Source organism: Stegodyphus dumicola, chromosome 5 (assembly GCF_044657685.1).
Source record: "Stegodyphus dumicola isolate Sdum_Otavi_A_Nest chromosome 5, ASM4465768v1".
Lineage (NCBI taxonomy): Eukaryota > Metazoa > Arthropoda > Arachnida > Araneae > Eresidae > Stegodyphus > Stegodyphus dumicola.
The window spans coordinates 53,702,311-53,716,770 of NC_140772.1; the positions used below are offsets into that span (position 1 = coordinate 53,702,311).

The window sequence follows — 14,460 nt, forward strand, 5'->3', positions numbered from 1 at the left end:
TCACGCAAAATAATGCGTAATCGGAACTGAGTACTGCTCACATTATTACCAAAGTCCCAGGTAGTAACCTTTATCGCCTCCAAAATGTCGCCAAACTACCAGTTACCATATTGTAAAGATCAACCAAAAAAAATTCTGTTAGATGTATTTAATGTACTTCGCTTTCCTTTGTGGATGAAGTGCCATCTGGCAGACTAAATTGCAATTAAAAATTTTGCAAACTAAAATTCCTTTACAAAAAGCTCTCCATTTTATGCATTTCTCTGCTGATTGCATTGCTTTTGAATTGATCTTTGAATCATTATATATATCATTTCATCACCATTACCTTCAAAATTCCTCTAAAAAAAGGGTCCATGATTTTGGTAATTGCTTTGTTTCTGAATACATTTTGTAATTTGTTTTTAATTTTTTAAACGTAAACCATACATTTGTGGTAATTGAAAAAAAGAAAAAAAATCTGAAAGTTTTCAGATTTTTTTTTTTTTTCTTTTTTTTTAAATTACAAATTATTTCAAATTTACAAATAATTTTTTATTATTAAAAATTATTTTTCATTATTGCAAACCATTTCGAACAGTAGCATTTTTTCGAAATACTTTTTCCCGCGTGTTTGTTAATGCCATTCTTTACATTTAGTTATCTTCAAGGTATTTAATATGATGAAAAATAGTAAATGATAATTTTGGAAAGTATAAAAAAATTACAATTTAATTAGTAAAATTTTAAATATTTCCTTTCCAAATTTTTCTATTCGAGTTGACGTTTAATTTCATCTATCAAATATTTAAGGCTTTCCGAATTTTCATGGTTTTGCATGGCATGGAATTATTTAAGCATCGTCGATGGTTACGGGAGTATGATTTTAATACTTTCATTTTGATTATATTAGAAAAATTATGTTATACAGGATGATCCAAAGTTCAGTAACGTTATTACTCCCAAAGGGGTGTTTTTTTAACGTTTTGTGTGCTACATTTATTTATTAAATATCATGTTCTTCGCACTTAAACCACTAAAATTCAATTCAACAGCGATATCACAAAATATTTATAGAATATAAAACAGAATATCTTTAGAATTTCCGATAGACATTCTCACGCGCTGAGATTTTTTTTTTTTTTTCCTTTGCAGTGTCGCCATTGCTTCGCTTTGAAATAGTTGAGTTTGGTAATCAAAAATTTATTAAATTTTTACAAAATATGAAATAGATAATAAAACAAATTCAAAATTCGGGCTACCATGTGCCCATGTTCGAGTAGAGAATTACGTAATTCAAAATTTGATGGCTCTAGGTACCGTCTTTTTTTCACAATGCGAGAAACATACTTACATTCATGCACATTCTCCTTTATTTAATTTCTTTTCAAATAATACATGCGATAATGTATGGTGGCAACAATTATTTGAAAAATGATTCAACGAAAATACCTTTTCGAGACTAACAGCCCTTCTGAGATAACGCTCCTTTGAGCTAATAATCTGGTTGCTAAATATAATAATGTATTATTAACTATTTATCTTGTCTCTTGACGCTGAATTGAAATAATTCGATTAAGTTTGTTTTAGAGCATTTTATTTGGAGTGCTCATAAAAATTGCCCACTTGTTGAGGTGGACAATCAATATGCGGTCATTCTGGAAATGATGCTGTATTAACGAATTTGATTAAATGAAAACGTTTTAAATTAAGCGAGCTTCAAACTGCACTTTTGTTGATAGTTATGTAATCATCAAAATATCTACGAGATCTCTTGCTGGTGATCTATCATATATCATACTGCAAAACTTCTTTCACATCTCGGAAACTGAGGTAAAGTAAAACTTGCAAGTGAAGTTTTAGTGAGTAGGGACAATGCGGAAACTGCTGTGCTCATTATTTATTCAGGTAACTGTGACATTGAAATTAATTGTTATTGCAATAGAATTATCGTGAAGGAGGGCCCAATCCTCAGCTATCCAACGTGCTATGCGAATTGCTATTATGCTGCATGATTTTCAGATAGCAAATCTCATTGGTTGTTTTTATTAAATGAATTCTTACTAAATGACGCCTTCTCTAACAGAAGAACATTTCTATAATTTCTATCATGAAGCCTTTGAGTGGTCATTTCGAATTATTTTCCTGTCAATGATTGTTATTACTTTCAGATGCTAATTTTGTATCTGGTATCACGGTTTGTCATAAACATCGCACTTTCGTGACGACTTGCCATCGAAATAAGGGATCCATTTCAACTGCATCAATAAACTCGATCATACCTTTGATTAAGTTGATGTTCTGCAAAGAAACATGCTGTCTCTTTCAGTGACGTCTTCTGCAGTATAACAGCTCCGAAGCGCTCGAAGGCTGTCTAAAGATTGCCTTTGAGCAAACTGACTCATTTACGTTATACAGCAAGAAAACTATAAAGCTGTCTTGCAGCGCGTTCGTTCGCTGGAATTTGAGGCTGGGTAGAAGCACCAGTGTTCAGCAATTTTAGCATTCTACCGCTGATGCGCTCACCAGCAAAAGAGTAACGGCAGTGCTGTGTAAGTAGCTTGGTTTCGTATTGCCAAATTGGGCCACTCTTGACCTAGAAAATAAGACTACAAAATGCTGATTACCGGAGTCTATTGCTGGTGATTAACTAGAATGGCTCCGTGGGACTTTAATAGTTTTCTCTTACCGATAACATAGATATGTGCCAATATCCCTAGTAAAGTCCCCCCAAAAGACATCTCTCTTATGTGAAACAACTTTCAAACTCTTCGCCATAATAAATAACTTATGAATAAATTTTTCAAAGTATGACATCAGTCCTGGAATTTTTAAATCATTATATAGTGATTTTTTTATGGAAATAAAAAAAGAAAAGTTAAAATTTTTTTTTCACGTATTTCCTTAAAATTTTCTGTACTAATTATATTTTTATTTTGTTATATATTTTAAAAATATGGATATGAAAATATTCTACCAAGTAAAATCAAAAACAAAATTGACAAACATGTCTTTTATTTCAATGCTCTATGATTTTTAAGAAATAAATACCACAGACAAACTTCATGAAAATTTGTGCAGTGACACACTATAAAACCAGCTTTCTGTTTCCATGTGGTGTCAAAACAAAGAAAAGTTTCTTAGAGAAAGAAAAAAAAAGAAAATCAGTTTGAAATTTTCATTGAAAGAATTATTTAAAACGGCGAAACAACAAGAAATATGTATTTTACATTATTAGCACGTAGTTCATAATTATTTGCATGTCATTTGAGATGCAAAATGGAAAAGTTAAACTCCTTTTTTTATAAGGACTAGGAAAGTCGGTAAATATCACTTAGAGCCACTTTTCAGATTTATCAAAACTGATTGTTATGATAGCTCTGTACCAAGTAATTCAACCGTTTTTATTTTTATTTTCTTATGAATATAGTAATGATGTCCCAGAAAAACTACTACACATAACACACAAATATTTGCTAACAGCAAAAGACCTAGACCAGCAGCAAAGCTGGATGGAGCTATACATACGTCGTTACTAAAGTCTGTTTTTCCAACATAAAGCGGTTTTATTTCTTTGCTGTCTTTTGTTACAAATTCTAAATCTGTCGTTGCTATCACACGTAAGGTTTGCTTAAGGCCCAGCTGTTCATTTTCCCCTATTTCTCTTCTTCCACGTCGTCTTCCTGGTCTCCTAAGCTTTGATTTGATGTATTCTTTTTGAGACGGATATCTATTCATATACTGAAAGCCATCTCTATCTAGAAACTCTACATTCGTGCTGTGGTGACTGTAATAATGCAAAGGAATGCCATTGTATAGGGTTAAAGGTGGCAGAGGTGCTGGCGGGACAAAAGGTCTATAATTTTGAAATTCATAACTTTGTTTTGCTTCATAATTATCTAAGGGTTTTCGTGCTTTTACTCTATAATCATCGAATTCCATTTCTGGAAAGTTCTTTCCCAGTGTATCTTCTTCATTCACTTTTCGATTAGAGCTGTATTCGTAATAATCCGATACTGCTTCCTTGCTTTCGACAAATGCATCATTGTATTCATTTGACTCAATATATGAACCAGAATTTAATTCAGCTGTTGTATTTTCTTCTGATTCAGATTTTAGAAGTTGGTTTACTACTTGGGATTGAATATCGTGTTCAAACAATTCATTCTCGTTGTCATTTTTTGAAATAAGGGCATCTGCTTCATAGCTCTGATGTTGACTTCCATTTAAAACAGTTTCTTTGTTGGTTTCCGTAATCAAATCTGTTTCTAAAGGTTTTTCAGTATTTTCTTCGAATTCTGAGTTTTCAGTACTTAAAGAATGTTTTATGAAGTCTTGATCAACAGTAGAAAGCAGCAAAATATCATGAGTAGTAGTTTCTATCTCAGAAAATGATTTATTTTCAGTCTTGTTCAGTAAATTCTGTATTTTTTGTTGCAAAGGGAAATTTTTTCCTTGCGCATTTACATCAAAAATATTTGGAAACTGCGAATAGTAAACATCATCTTTGTTTTCAGAATACTCAGCTTCTTCCTCAAAAGGGTGTTCTTGTTTATCTTGCCTATCCTCTGCTACTAGGTCATCAAATAAACCATAGGGATATTTACTGTAGAAAAAATTGTGGATATCGGGACTACTTTGTAATGGTTCAGAATCTTGCTCTTTAGAAACATTCTCATTTCCATTTACGCTGTTTAAAGTATTAAGATTGGAGGAATTTTTGTAAGGATTTGGTCTGGAAGTAATAACAGTTGAGAAAGGATAAGAATCTTTATAGGTAGGAATGTCATCTGAATCTTTATCAGAAGGTTTCTTTTCGGGGTTTGCAGGCAACGAATCTCTTCCTTGCGTGCATGTACCAGGGCAGCCATTTCGGCATATTTCTACAGTGCATTGAATTGTCACTTCAACTGTTTCCGGAAATTTAAATGCATAAAAATGACTATAAGCTATAACACTAGCAGTTCCCTTTGTTTCTGTAGTCTTCTGAAAAGGAGACATCATTTTGGGTCTTAAAACGCAACCATCTTCATCCGTTAAATGGATAGGATGCTTCTGGCCATCGTGCGCTATGCAGGATTTCACTCGCATATCAAACTGACTTTCACTATCTTGAATGGCAACGACTAAAGTCAAAGGGCTTCCTAAAGGAACAAGGCCTTCAACTTTAGCTGACCATGGCCCTTTACCGTCTTGTACTTCAAGCCAGCAATCAACATCATCACCCTGAAAATTCATTTCTACCACATCCAAGTCTGATATTGTTATGGGCATCTTATACGCTGATTTTTCGTAACCATCATGCCATTCGCAGCGAATTTTTTTGGCTTCATCCCAGGCTTCTATTACAATGTCGTCGTATTGGATAATGATAGTATTCTCATAATATTTTCCTTTAGGATCTGAACGCGTTCCACATTTATCATATTCTACGGTAAATGTTGCTTCAGTAATGTGTGAATGAGGAGCCACATGAACACATCGGGAAGAATGACCATTGGCTTTGGAATAAATAGTGCCATCGAAAGGAGCGCTAAATGCTAAATAGATTGTCATCTCGTCTTTTCCACAATCCACACTTAATTTTGTGAGTTCTGGAAGCCCATCTGGTGGTCCAGATCTCCAGTTAGTTGTGCCATCACCCCATGACACCTGCAAAATAAGAAGTATTAAATAATTTTTATATTTTTGTTTCTATTATTTATGGCACAATGTATTACTTTAAAAATATTAATCACATGTAGGAGGAAATGCACTTTCTTATGAAATCTAAAAAATAATTTTATATAAAAGAGGTTTAAAGTAATAGCTTATTTATGTGTGCTCTCTAAAAGACTTAGAAATACTTTTCAGCAATATACATATGTGATATTTGTGAAATCAAAATTCTATCGTCCAAAGAAATGAATGTTTCTAAAAGGTGGAAGACGAATTATCGTCCACCACCTTTTAGCTCGGGTGCCACTTGCAGAATCATTAGTTATATTGAGGCAGGAATGCGAAAAATGGACAGCGCCACTCGCCCGGATTCGAACTCCGGACCTCCTGAATTAGCGTTGAGTGTGCTTTCAGTTACATCACAAAGGAATGCGGAAAAGAGGGAGAAAATACCTTATAACTGTTATTTTATACTACTGTAGCGAACCTCCAAATGTATGAGAAACGGATAATGAACTGTATGGATATCTTCGATTAAAACGATAATAATAAACATATCTTAAGACGCCATATGATATACATGACGAATGTGAATTGGTTCTCTGTTATTCGAAATTTGTGAATGAGTTGCCAGACAGAACTCTATTCCATTCTGATGCTTTAAGGTAAACTATGAAATTTTCGCTATTCAGGAAAAGAGGCATTAGTGAACTTTACGAGATAGGGGCTGTAAAGTTGATTCGCATTTTGGGACATAAAATTTTAATTCTGATTGGTTGGTTTTGTTTAAGAATAAATGCTCTCCGAGTTCCGTCTTTTGAAAAGGGTTTTTTATTGTGGTTTGTCTCATTTCTCTGATTTAATCAGAACAAGTCCAAGAATTTTCTTCATGGCAAAGATTGCGTCTGTTATGAAAAGCCATTACGTCTGCCATTGGCATAGGCCTTGAGCACCATATAAGTGATAGTACGACTTTGCCCAACTTCACCCCAGCTGTGGAGAGCAACCTCAGGAGATGGGCGGGAGAAATCTCCCTTCCATCTTTCCCTTTCACCAAACCAATCAAGAGGACTTCTGGCGTCATCTATTTTGAGTGCTTCTATGCCGCACAGATACTATGCAGTTACAAACATGTTTACCTTCTCTAGGATACGAAGTCGAGCTCAACCACATAGTATCCAAAAGCACTACCGCTATACCTAATAGGGTGGCATAGGATATTCTTTATGAAAGGTATTGAATCTTTGCTTTGGAAGCATACATACCTTAAGGAAAGTGGGCTGGTCAAACTTCAACACTCTGGGGTCATAGTTATCACCACTCGGACTACGAGGAGCAAAACAACTGCAATAACTTTCATCCAGCAGCTTTTAATCTCTCCGACGGTATCAGCATAAATGACCAAAGAATTCAGAGCAACAGTAATAACCTTTTCACAGATGGCTCCAAAACTGAGAACGGCATGGGCAGCGCCTTCTGTAGACTGGAAAATGGAGTTGTAACATTCGAGTAGAAAATTAAACTAGGCTTGAACAACTCGGTATACCAAGAAGAGCTTCTAGCTATCAGTGCTGCAATTAGATATGCGAACACGTGTCAACAGGAGAAATTCTCCATACTCAGTGATTCGGCATCAAGTCTGGCGGCTATCGCAAGTCAAAACAGCCGGAGTCCTTTGGTATACCGAATTCAGAAGCAGCTTCTGACAATGCCTATTTCGCAAAGACCCACTTTAAAATGAGTTCCCGCTCACACAGGGATTCAAGGCAATGAAGCCTCTGACCTCCTCGCCAAGCAGGCAGCCAACTGCACTGATATATTAGAAAGACCAACTAAACTTCCTCGGTCTCATATTAAACGAACAACTTTGACAAGTCTGCTACAAAATTGACAAAGCAGATGGATAGAGGCAGAGGTAGGACGAAGGACATTTCGCTTACTGCCAAAAGTTAACATGGAAATAAAGACCCACTGTGCTAGCCTAACACAGTTCTTGACAGGTCATGGACCATTCCCAGTATACCTGAACAGATTCAGACTTAGGTATACTGCTTTCTGCGAATGCGGAGAGGAAGGTGCCACGGACCATTATTACTTCCATTGTGTACATACAAGAACCTGGCACTTGAAGAAACCAGCGGACTTTGCCTGGGAAATGTGGACGTCTAACACACTCAAAAACAGAGTAGCCCTTGATAAAATAGAGAAAATCTCACGACACTGCCTAAGCAGAAACAACCGTGAATAATATTATGTTTCAAATGTTCAGAACTTAAAGCAGATAACCAGAATAACGCTTAGTGCCTTGCACTTATCAATATGTAAAAACTGTTATTAGCATGTAATATTCAACCTTGTTACTTTGGAGATTTCCCTGCCGTGATGGTATATAATTCCGTTTGGTTCATGTCCGTGGTCGGAAGCCATCATAGCGGTGCACTCACTCACTCACTCACTCACCTTAAGAAAAATAATTGCGTACCGGATTGTTGTCTAGCTTGAGTGCTCCCATACCGCACAGCTACTATGTAGTTACAAACATGTTTAAGTTCTGTAGGATACGAAGCCGATCCCAACCACACAGCATCCAGGAGCACTACCATTAAACTTATTAAGGGCCGTTCCCACTGGAGATTATCTGAGCTAACGGAATCAGTTCCATGTGTCGACTAGCTCCGCTGTGCCTGTAGTTCAGATTTTTGAACTTGCTGCCGTATGGGAAAAAAACTGGTTATGGATGGTTGTGTTCGTTAGCTCAGATAAACCCCAGTGGGAACGGCCGTTTAGGGTGGCATGGGATATTCTTTATGAAAGGAATTTAATTTTTGCTTTGGCAACATATATACCTTAAGGAAATTAATTGCGCACCGGCTTATCATCTATTTTGACTACCCCCATACCTCACAGATACTATGCAGTTACAAATGTGTTTACATTCTCTAAAATACGAAGCCGAGCCCAACCACACAGGATCCAGGAGCACTACCGCTGTACCTATTAAGGTGGCATGGGATATTATTTATAAAAGATATTAAATCTTTGCTTTAGAAACATACGAAACGTAACATACGTTAACGAAAACAATTGCGTAACGAAATTATTTTCCATTCTTTATCTTTTTCAGAAGAGCGAAGCTCTCACAAAACTCTTCGAGCAAACTCTCTGCTCCCTTATTTATATGACAAAAATTCACCCATGTGCGAGCTGTAAATCTTCTGTGTCAGGCGGCGTTAAGGTAATAAGTTAAGGCGAACGTTATTGAAAAATACAATATCGATATCTGCCGGAAATACAGTTTATCCAAATCAACATTTGGTACCACATGGAAGAATCGGAACTTCGATAATATTTGCTTATGTAAAGAAATTTGGATACAAAGGTGACCAAGCATAAGCATGTTGAAAAAGCATTGCTGAAATGCTTCAGATAAAGGCCAATGGATTAACAATACACTTTGGAGAGACTGTCTTTTTGTTCTCAGATGGTCGATTAAATAGGTTTTTAGAAGCGCGTGAACATTTCTTCAGAAAAAAAGTTCGGAGAATTAAGCAACATTTCAAAACAATATCTCCAGCCAATACCAGGAAAAAGGCATTTTCAGCGTATATGAAAGTGTTATGTTCTTACAAGACCATGCAAAACCAAATGTTAAAATTTAAAAGCCAAAGATGCACTGGCAGAAAATTGTCAAAGTGCTAATCATAGCTTTTGTGTAGACCAATATGAACGGCATTGAGCGACGTAGGCTTTCGTAAGTCAAAAATCTCAAAAACTAAGATCTTAAAAAACGTGAAAATAAGGTTAAAAAATTGTAATTATAAGGAATGGATGATGCCAAACTTGAAAATGATGCCAAATGGCTCTTCTTTCTCCCTTCAATTGAATAAACGCGCGCTATATAATTTGTATTTCGGAAATGTAAATTATATAGCGCGTGAAAAGCGTGGATGAAAGGAGAGCGACAGGAAAGTTACTTTAACTAAAAATTAACTGTTTGCCAAAATAAATAAATAAATCCTCACAAGATTATAAGGTATTTTCTCTCTCCTTTCCGATTGCTTTCGTGATGTAACTGGACAGCACGTCCGGCTAGTGATCGAGAGGTCCGGATCGAATCTCGGCGAGGGCACTGTACATTTTTCACATCTCCTGCACCGGTATAACTTAATGACTCAACAAGCGACACTCGGACTGAAAGGTGTGATCGATAATTTGTCACCACCAGGATTTGGCGGATGGGTCCTCTTAGCCCAGTAAGCTTTTAAAAGGGGAGAGTATATTTTCCCTTCTTACCCCGTGCTTTCGTGGATAACACGTCTGGCTAGTAAGGCGAGTGTTCGAATCCAGGCGAGGGCAATGCGCATTTTCACGTCTCCTGCAACGATATGACCTAACAACTTTACAAGATTGAGAAGCAAATATTATTATTATGGGAGAATTCATATATCATTTAACTATATCATTTATTTATTTCAGTAGGAAAAAATCTGAATGTTATTAAGTATTATTGATTTGTGTTATTAAGTATTTTTGAGAATGTTAAATGAAATGTGTTATTGCGTAATAGGGTAAATGTGTTTTAAAATTTGGCAACTGATTTGCTGGTATATATGCCAGATTCTGCTTCGCTTTGGTGCAGCACATTCTTATCGGATGGAGTTGATATGTACCTTTCTGAGGTCAGCCAATTAGCTTTCTCCTCATAGCCAACAAAAGAGACAAACGTTTAGTTGACATTTGACTTCGTTTTTCGATAACTTCTGTCGGGTGCTCGCACCTGAGTTTGAATTTGGTTTTGAGCCGGTGTGGCTGATAGAATTTTGTAGGATGTTGAGATAGTACCTGAGGGGGAAAAAAGTTTAACTCCGTGGTTGTTTTTTTAAAGTACACAGGATTAACCTTTGTAAATATTCCTGCCACAGTGGAGACCAAAGCTGTGATGCATGTTATCAATAAATTTTTAATAGTATAAATTGTAGAACCGCAAATGGAGGAGTCTATTGTCAATAATACAGATAAAATTCACGCCAGCGTAATGTTACATATTATTTTTGTTCCCATAAATCAAGTAAAAGTTAAATTCGTCAATTTTTCTTCTGTTATTTATTTTTAGCGTTTTTATATTTTTTATGGATAAAATATTTATTCACTTATAAATGTGTAGTTCGTGAAAGATCAAAACCATAATATTTATGCTTTAAATTTATGGAAATAATCTATCGTGTGAAAAGAAACTGGAAAAGAAAGATCAACCAATTTAATAAATGCGCGTAATAATTGTAATTAAATCTTAGTATGAATTTTTTAACTAAAGCTATTGTTTACTTCTTTTGGAAGATGAGACATTTTGAAACAGTTCTCTTTTTCTTTAATGATTAATAATTCAATTTTTACACGTTTTTCTTATCGGATTGGATATAGCAACAGGGATCGACTGCACTTTAAAAATAACAGTTCTTTTGAAAAAGAGGAAAAGCTATATTTAAAGAAAATTAATTGATTAAAAATGAGGAATACAATTCTCTACTTTCTGATAAAATATTTCTAAACAGGTAATTAAGGTAAAAAAAAACCATAATCGAGTTATACGTTTGTTGAAAAAAATATGACTTTTTGTTTCTTCCTTAACCATCTACCCGTTTGAATATTGTTGCAAAAATATAAGACGAGTTTGGTGTCTCCTTACACTACAGGCTATTAAAAGTGCAGCTCTGTGAAAGCCAAACGTTTTCTGAACCGTATTTAATTAAGCAGATAAATCATGATAGAAGGATGCGCTAATTTATGATCATGCTTCGATTCGACTAACGGAAATATAACGATATCAGTACTTCACGTAGCCACCCGCCATGAGTGGCAATAATTGAACAGCTAAACTCTTATGTTGCGGCATAGAAAAAGAAACTTTATTTAGAACATGCTACTCCGTGTGGATATCCGTTGCCAAAGTCGTTCCTGTGCTGTGCAGTCACAATTTGTTTATGGCGTGCGAATAGTTTTATGATAGTGGTCCAGATACCTTCAGTAGTTATTACACTCATGTACATAAATTAAGGATAATGCAAAATCAGGCAAAGGAAGATTTAGAAGCAAAACAAATTTGACTTATTTGTAAAGCTTATTTATTAAACAAAAGGTAAAGAGGAAAAAAAAAAAAAAGATGCTATATGTTTAATATTATTAAAAAATTAGCGTTTTTTTCTCCCTGGAGCAAATTACAAAAAAAAAACCTATTTACAAAAAACCAATATTACATGGTTGGTATGATTATTAATACGTTGTATGTCTCCCAGACGATGCAATACAGTCCGTACAACGCCTAGGCATGCTGAGTATCAAATTATCGATCTGATCTTGGGGGATATTACGCCACTCAAAAAGCAACGCTCTCCGAAGTTCCGGGCTACAACTCGTCGGCCAAGCATATACCACACGTGCTCTACTGGAATCAAGTCCGGTGAGAATGCTGGCCAATCCATACGGGTGATATCCTCCGACTGAAGGCATTCGCTTACGATGTTTGCACGGTGAGGACGGGCGTTGTCATCCATAAACACAAATTGTGCGCCCGCCCATGGCGCCCCGAAACAACCGTATGTTGTTCCAGAATGACGTCCCGATAGATTTGGCTTGTCATGGTTCCAATTTGAACATGCAGATCAGTTCTGGAACCCATAATAATTCCACCCCAAACGAGCACTCCTGCACCACCGTAATGGTGTCGTTCAATGATGTTTTGATGTTATCTTGGTGGTAACGGGTACCTGGAGCTCTCCATATGAAAGTCCGGCGAGAATCAGACTGTAAGCTAAACCTGGACTCGTCGGAAAACATCACACAAGCCCACTGTGGCGGTGTCCGCAATGCATGCTCTCTACTCCAGGCTAACCGCAGGCAACAGTGAGTTGCAGTAAGTGGAACGCATCTGACAGGTCTACGATCGTGGTCTGCCTTAAAATTGTCGAACCAGTGGCTGAAGAGAGCTGTCGAGACAGGTTTGAGGCTGTGCTCCGCCTATTTCTTTTGGCAGTAACTGCCAAATACCGATCCTCATTTGGCGTTGTAATTCTGGGGCGACCTGTGCTGTAACGTCTACTCACATTACTATCATCTTAGAATCGTTGCCAAAGCCTAGAGATGACACTCTGGGCAATTCCAAGTTCGTCTGATACTTCCAGTTGGGTACGCTCACATTCCATACGGCCGATAATTCTACCACGTAAAAAATCATCCAAATGCGTCCTTTGTGTCATAACTATTCGGTTATTGCACTGAAACGCTTATAAAGCGCCTGCGAACAATTTTATTTCTTTGCCTGTATTTCGTATATATCACTCTCTTACACTCTCGTCATTGTGACGTACCATCGGTGTCATCTGGTTACTTCCTGAAATTTGCATATGATTCTTGAAGATGTGTGTAGTGATTTTACAGGTGATATATTTATTTTAGAGTTCGATTTCCGCGTGACTCCGAATTATCCTTAATTTATGGACATGAGTGTAAATTCAGTAGATGAGAAATTAAAGTACAAATATAAGGTCATGCAGGAATTCTTGGATTGGATATTCGGAGCCGTATGAGGTGGGGCCTTTTCTTGACCATAATTCGTCATAGGTAGTCCCTAGCAAAATCCAGCATCGTAGGGAGGATGAGCAGAATCCAACATCTCAGAGCTGTAAAAGTAGTTTTCAAAGTTTCGACAAAAAAATATTAGAAAATTATTAGTACTATTAGGATCAAAATTCAATGACTGCCGATATCACAATTACAGACTCCGGATGAATTTGGCGGTGCATAATGCTAGACTCAGTCTATCGTCGTGGTGTCATCAGTTGTGGATGTGACCATCACAAATGCAAATCATATCCAGGATTCATTGCAGCACACCAGTCATGCTTTCATTTGAGATGTTCTGGGCACTTCTGCCTGTTGCGTAAAATCAAAGATCATCGAATTAAAGCGATACTTAAGAAAATTCTCCGATGGTGGAAATTATATTAAATTGTACATAAGATTTGACAAATGGTTATAATTAGAATTTAGAATGTTGCCATGAAACATACCTTACTTCTTGAGGTAGGACATTTTATGTGGCTGTGTCATCTCTAATAGACAAGCATACAGAATGTTTGTATTCTTGTTTGATTACGTAAAGGGGCATTTGGTATCCTTTAAGCTGGTGAATTCATCCCACTGACTCTGTACTCACATCACTTTACTCACATTCTTTCTACCAAGAGCACTAGTTTTATGGAAGGATTATTCTCAATTTTGAAACTGAATTACTCTCTCTCAACTAAAGTTATAAATGTGCTGTAAGCCTGTTCTTCAATGAGGTATAGCCTAAGATGTTCGTGCAGGAGTTGACGCAAGTAGGCGAAATTCTAATATTTAACTGCGACTCTCTGTTCTTCCCTCTTACCGCTTTCATAAGACTTTACTAGCACATATGATTTTTATATTAATTGGCACTATTAATCATTTATGTCTTCCTATCCATCATCTAAATTTCGGGTTAAATACATGTGGCCATTTAAATAAAGTCGTTTGAATTTCCGACACGGAAAAAAGGGTTATTAATCCAACAAATACTAAATGGCTGCTGAATTAAAAACAACAGAAGGAAAAGGAATACTAGTAATTTTAATTTTTGAAAAGTTACATAATCTATCCCAATTAATATTGTGTGGAATATAAGCCATATGAATACATTTTTAAATCATAACTTAAAAATATATTAAAGGAAGTAGGAGGTTTCTAACTATCTATAAAAGCAAGTTTTAAGTAACAACCAGAATTTAAGTTCAAAGGCATAGAAAC

At 36.1% G+C, this 14,460-nt stretch overlaps 1 protein-coding gene across 1 annotated transcript in view; it reads right to left on the minus strand.

Moving 5' to 3' along the window:
- Positions 1–2,983: 2,983 nt before the first annotated feature.
- Positions 2,984–14,460, minus strand: part of LOC118187399 (uncharacterized) — a 52,244-nt gene continuing 40,767 nt past the window's right edge. Inside the window, exon 3 of the mRNA XM_035357608.2 lies at positions 2,984–5,631. Within this exon, the coding sequence (XP_035213499.1) occupies positions 3,349–5,631 (2,283 nt within the window). The 3' untranslated portion in view covers positions 2,984–3,348. The remainder of the gene's footprint in view (positions 5,632–14,460) is intronic.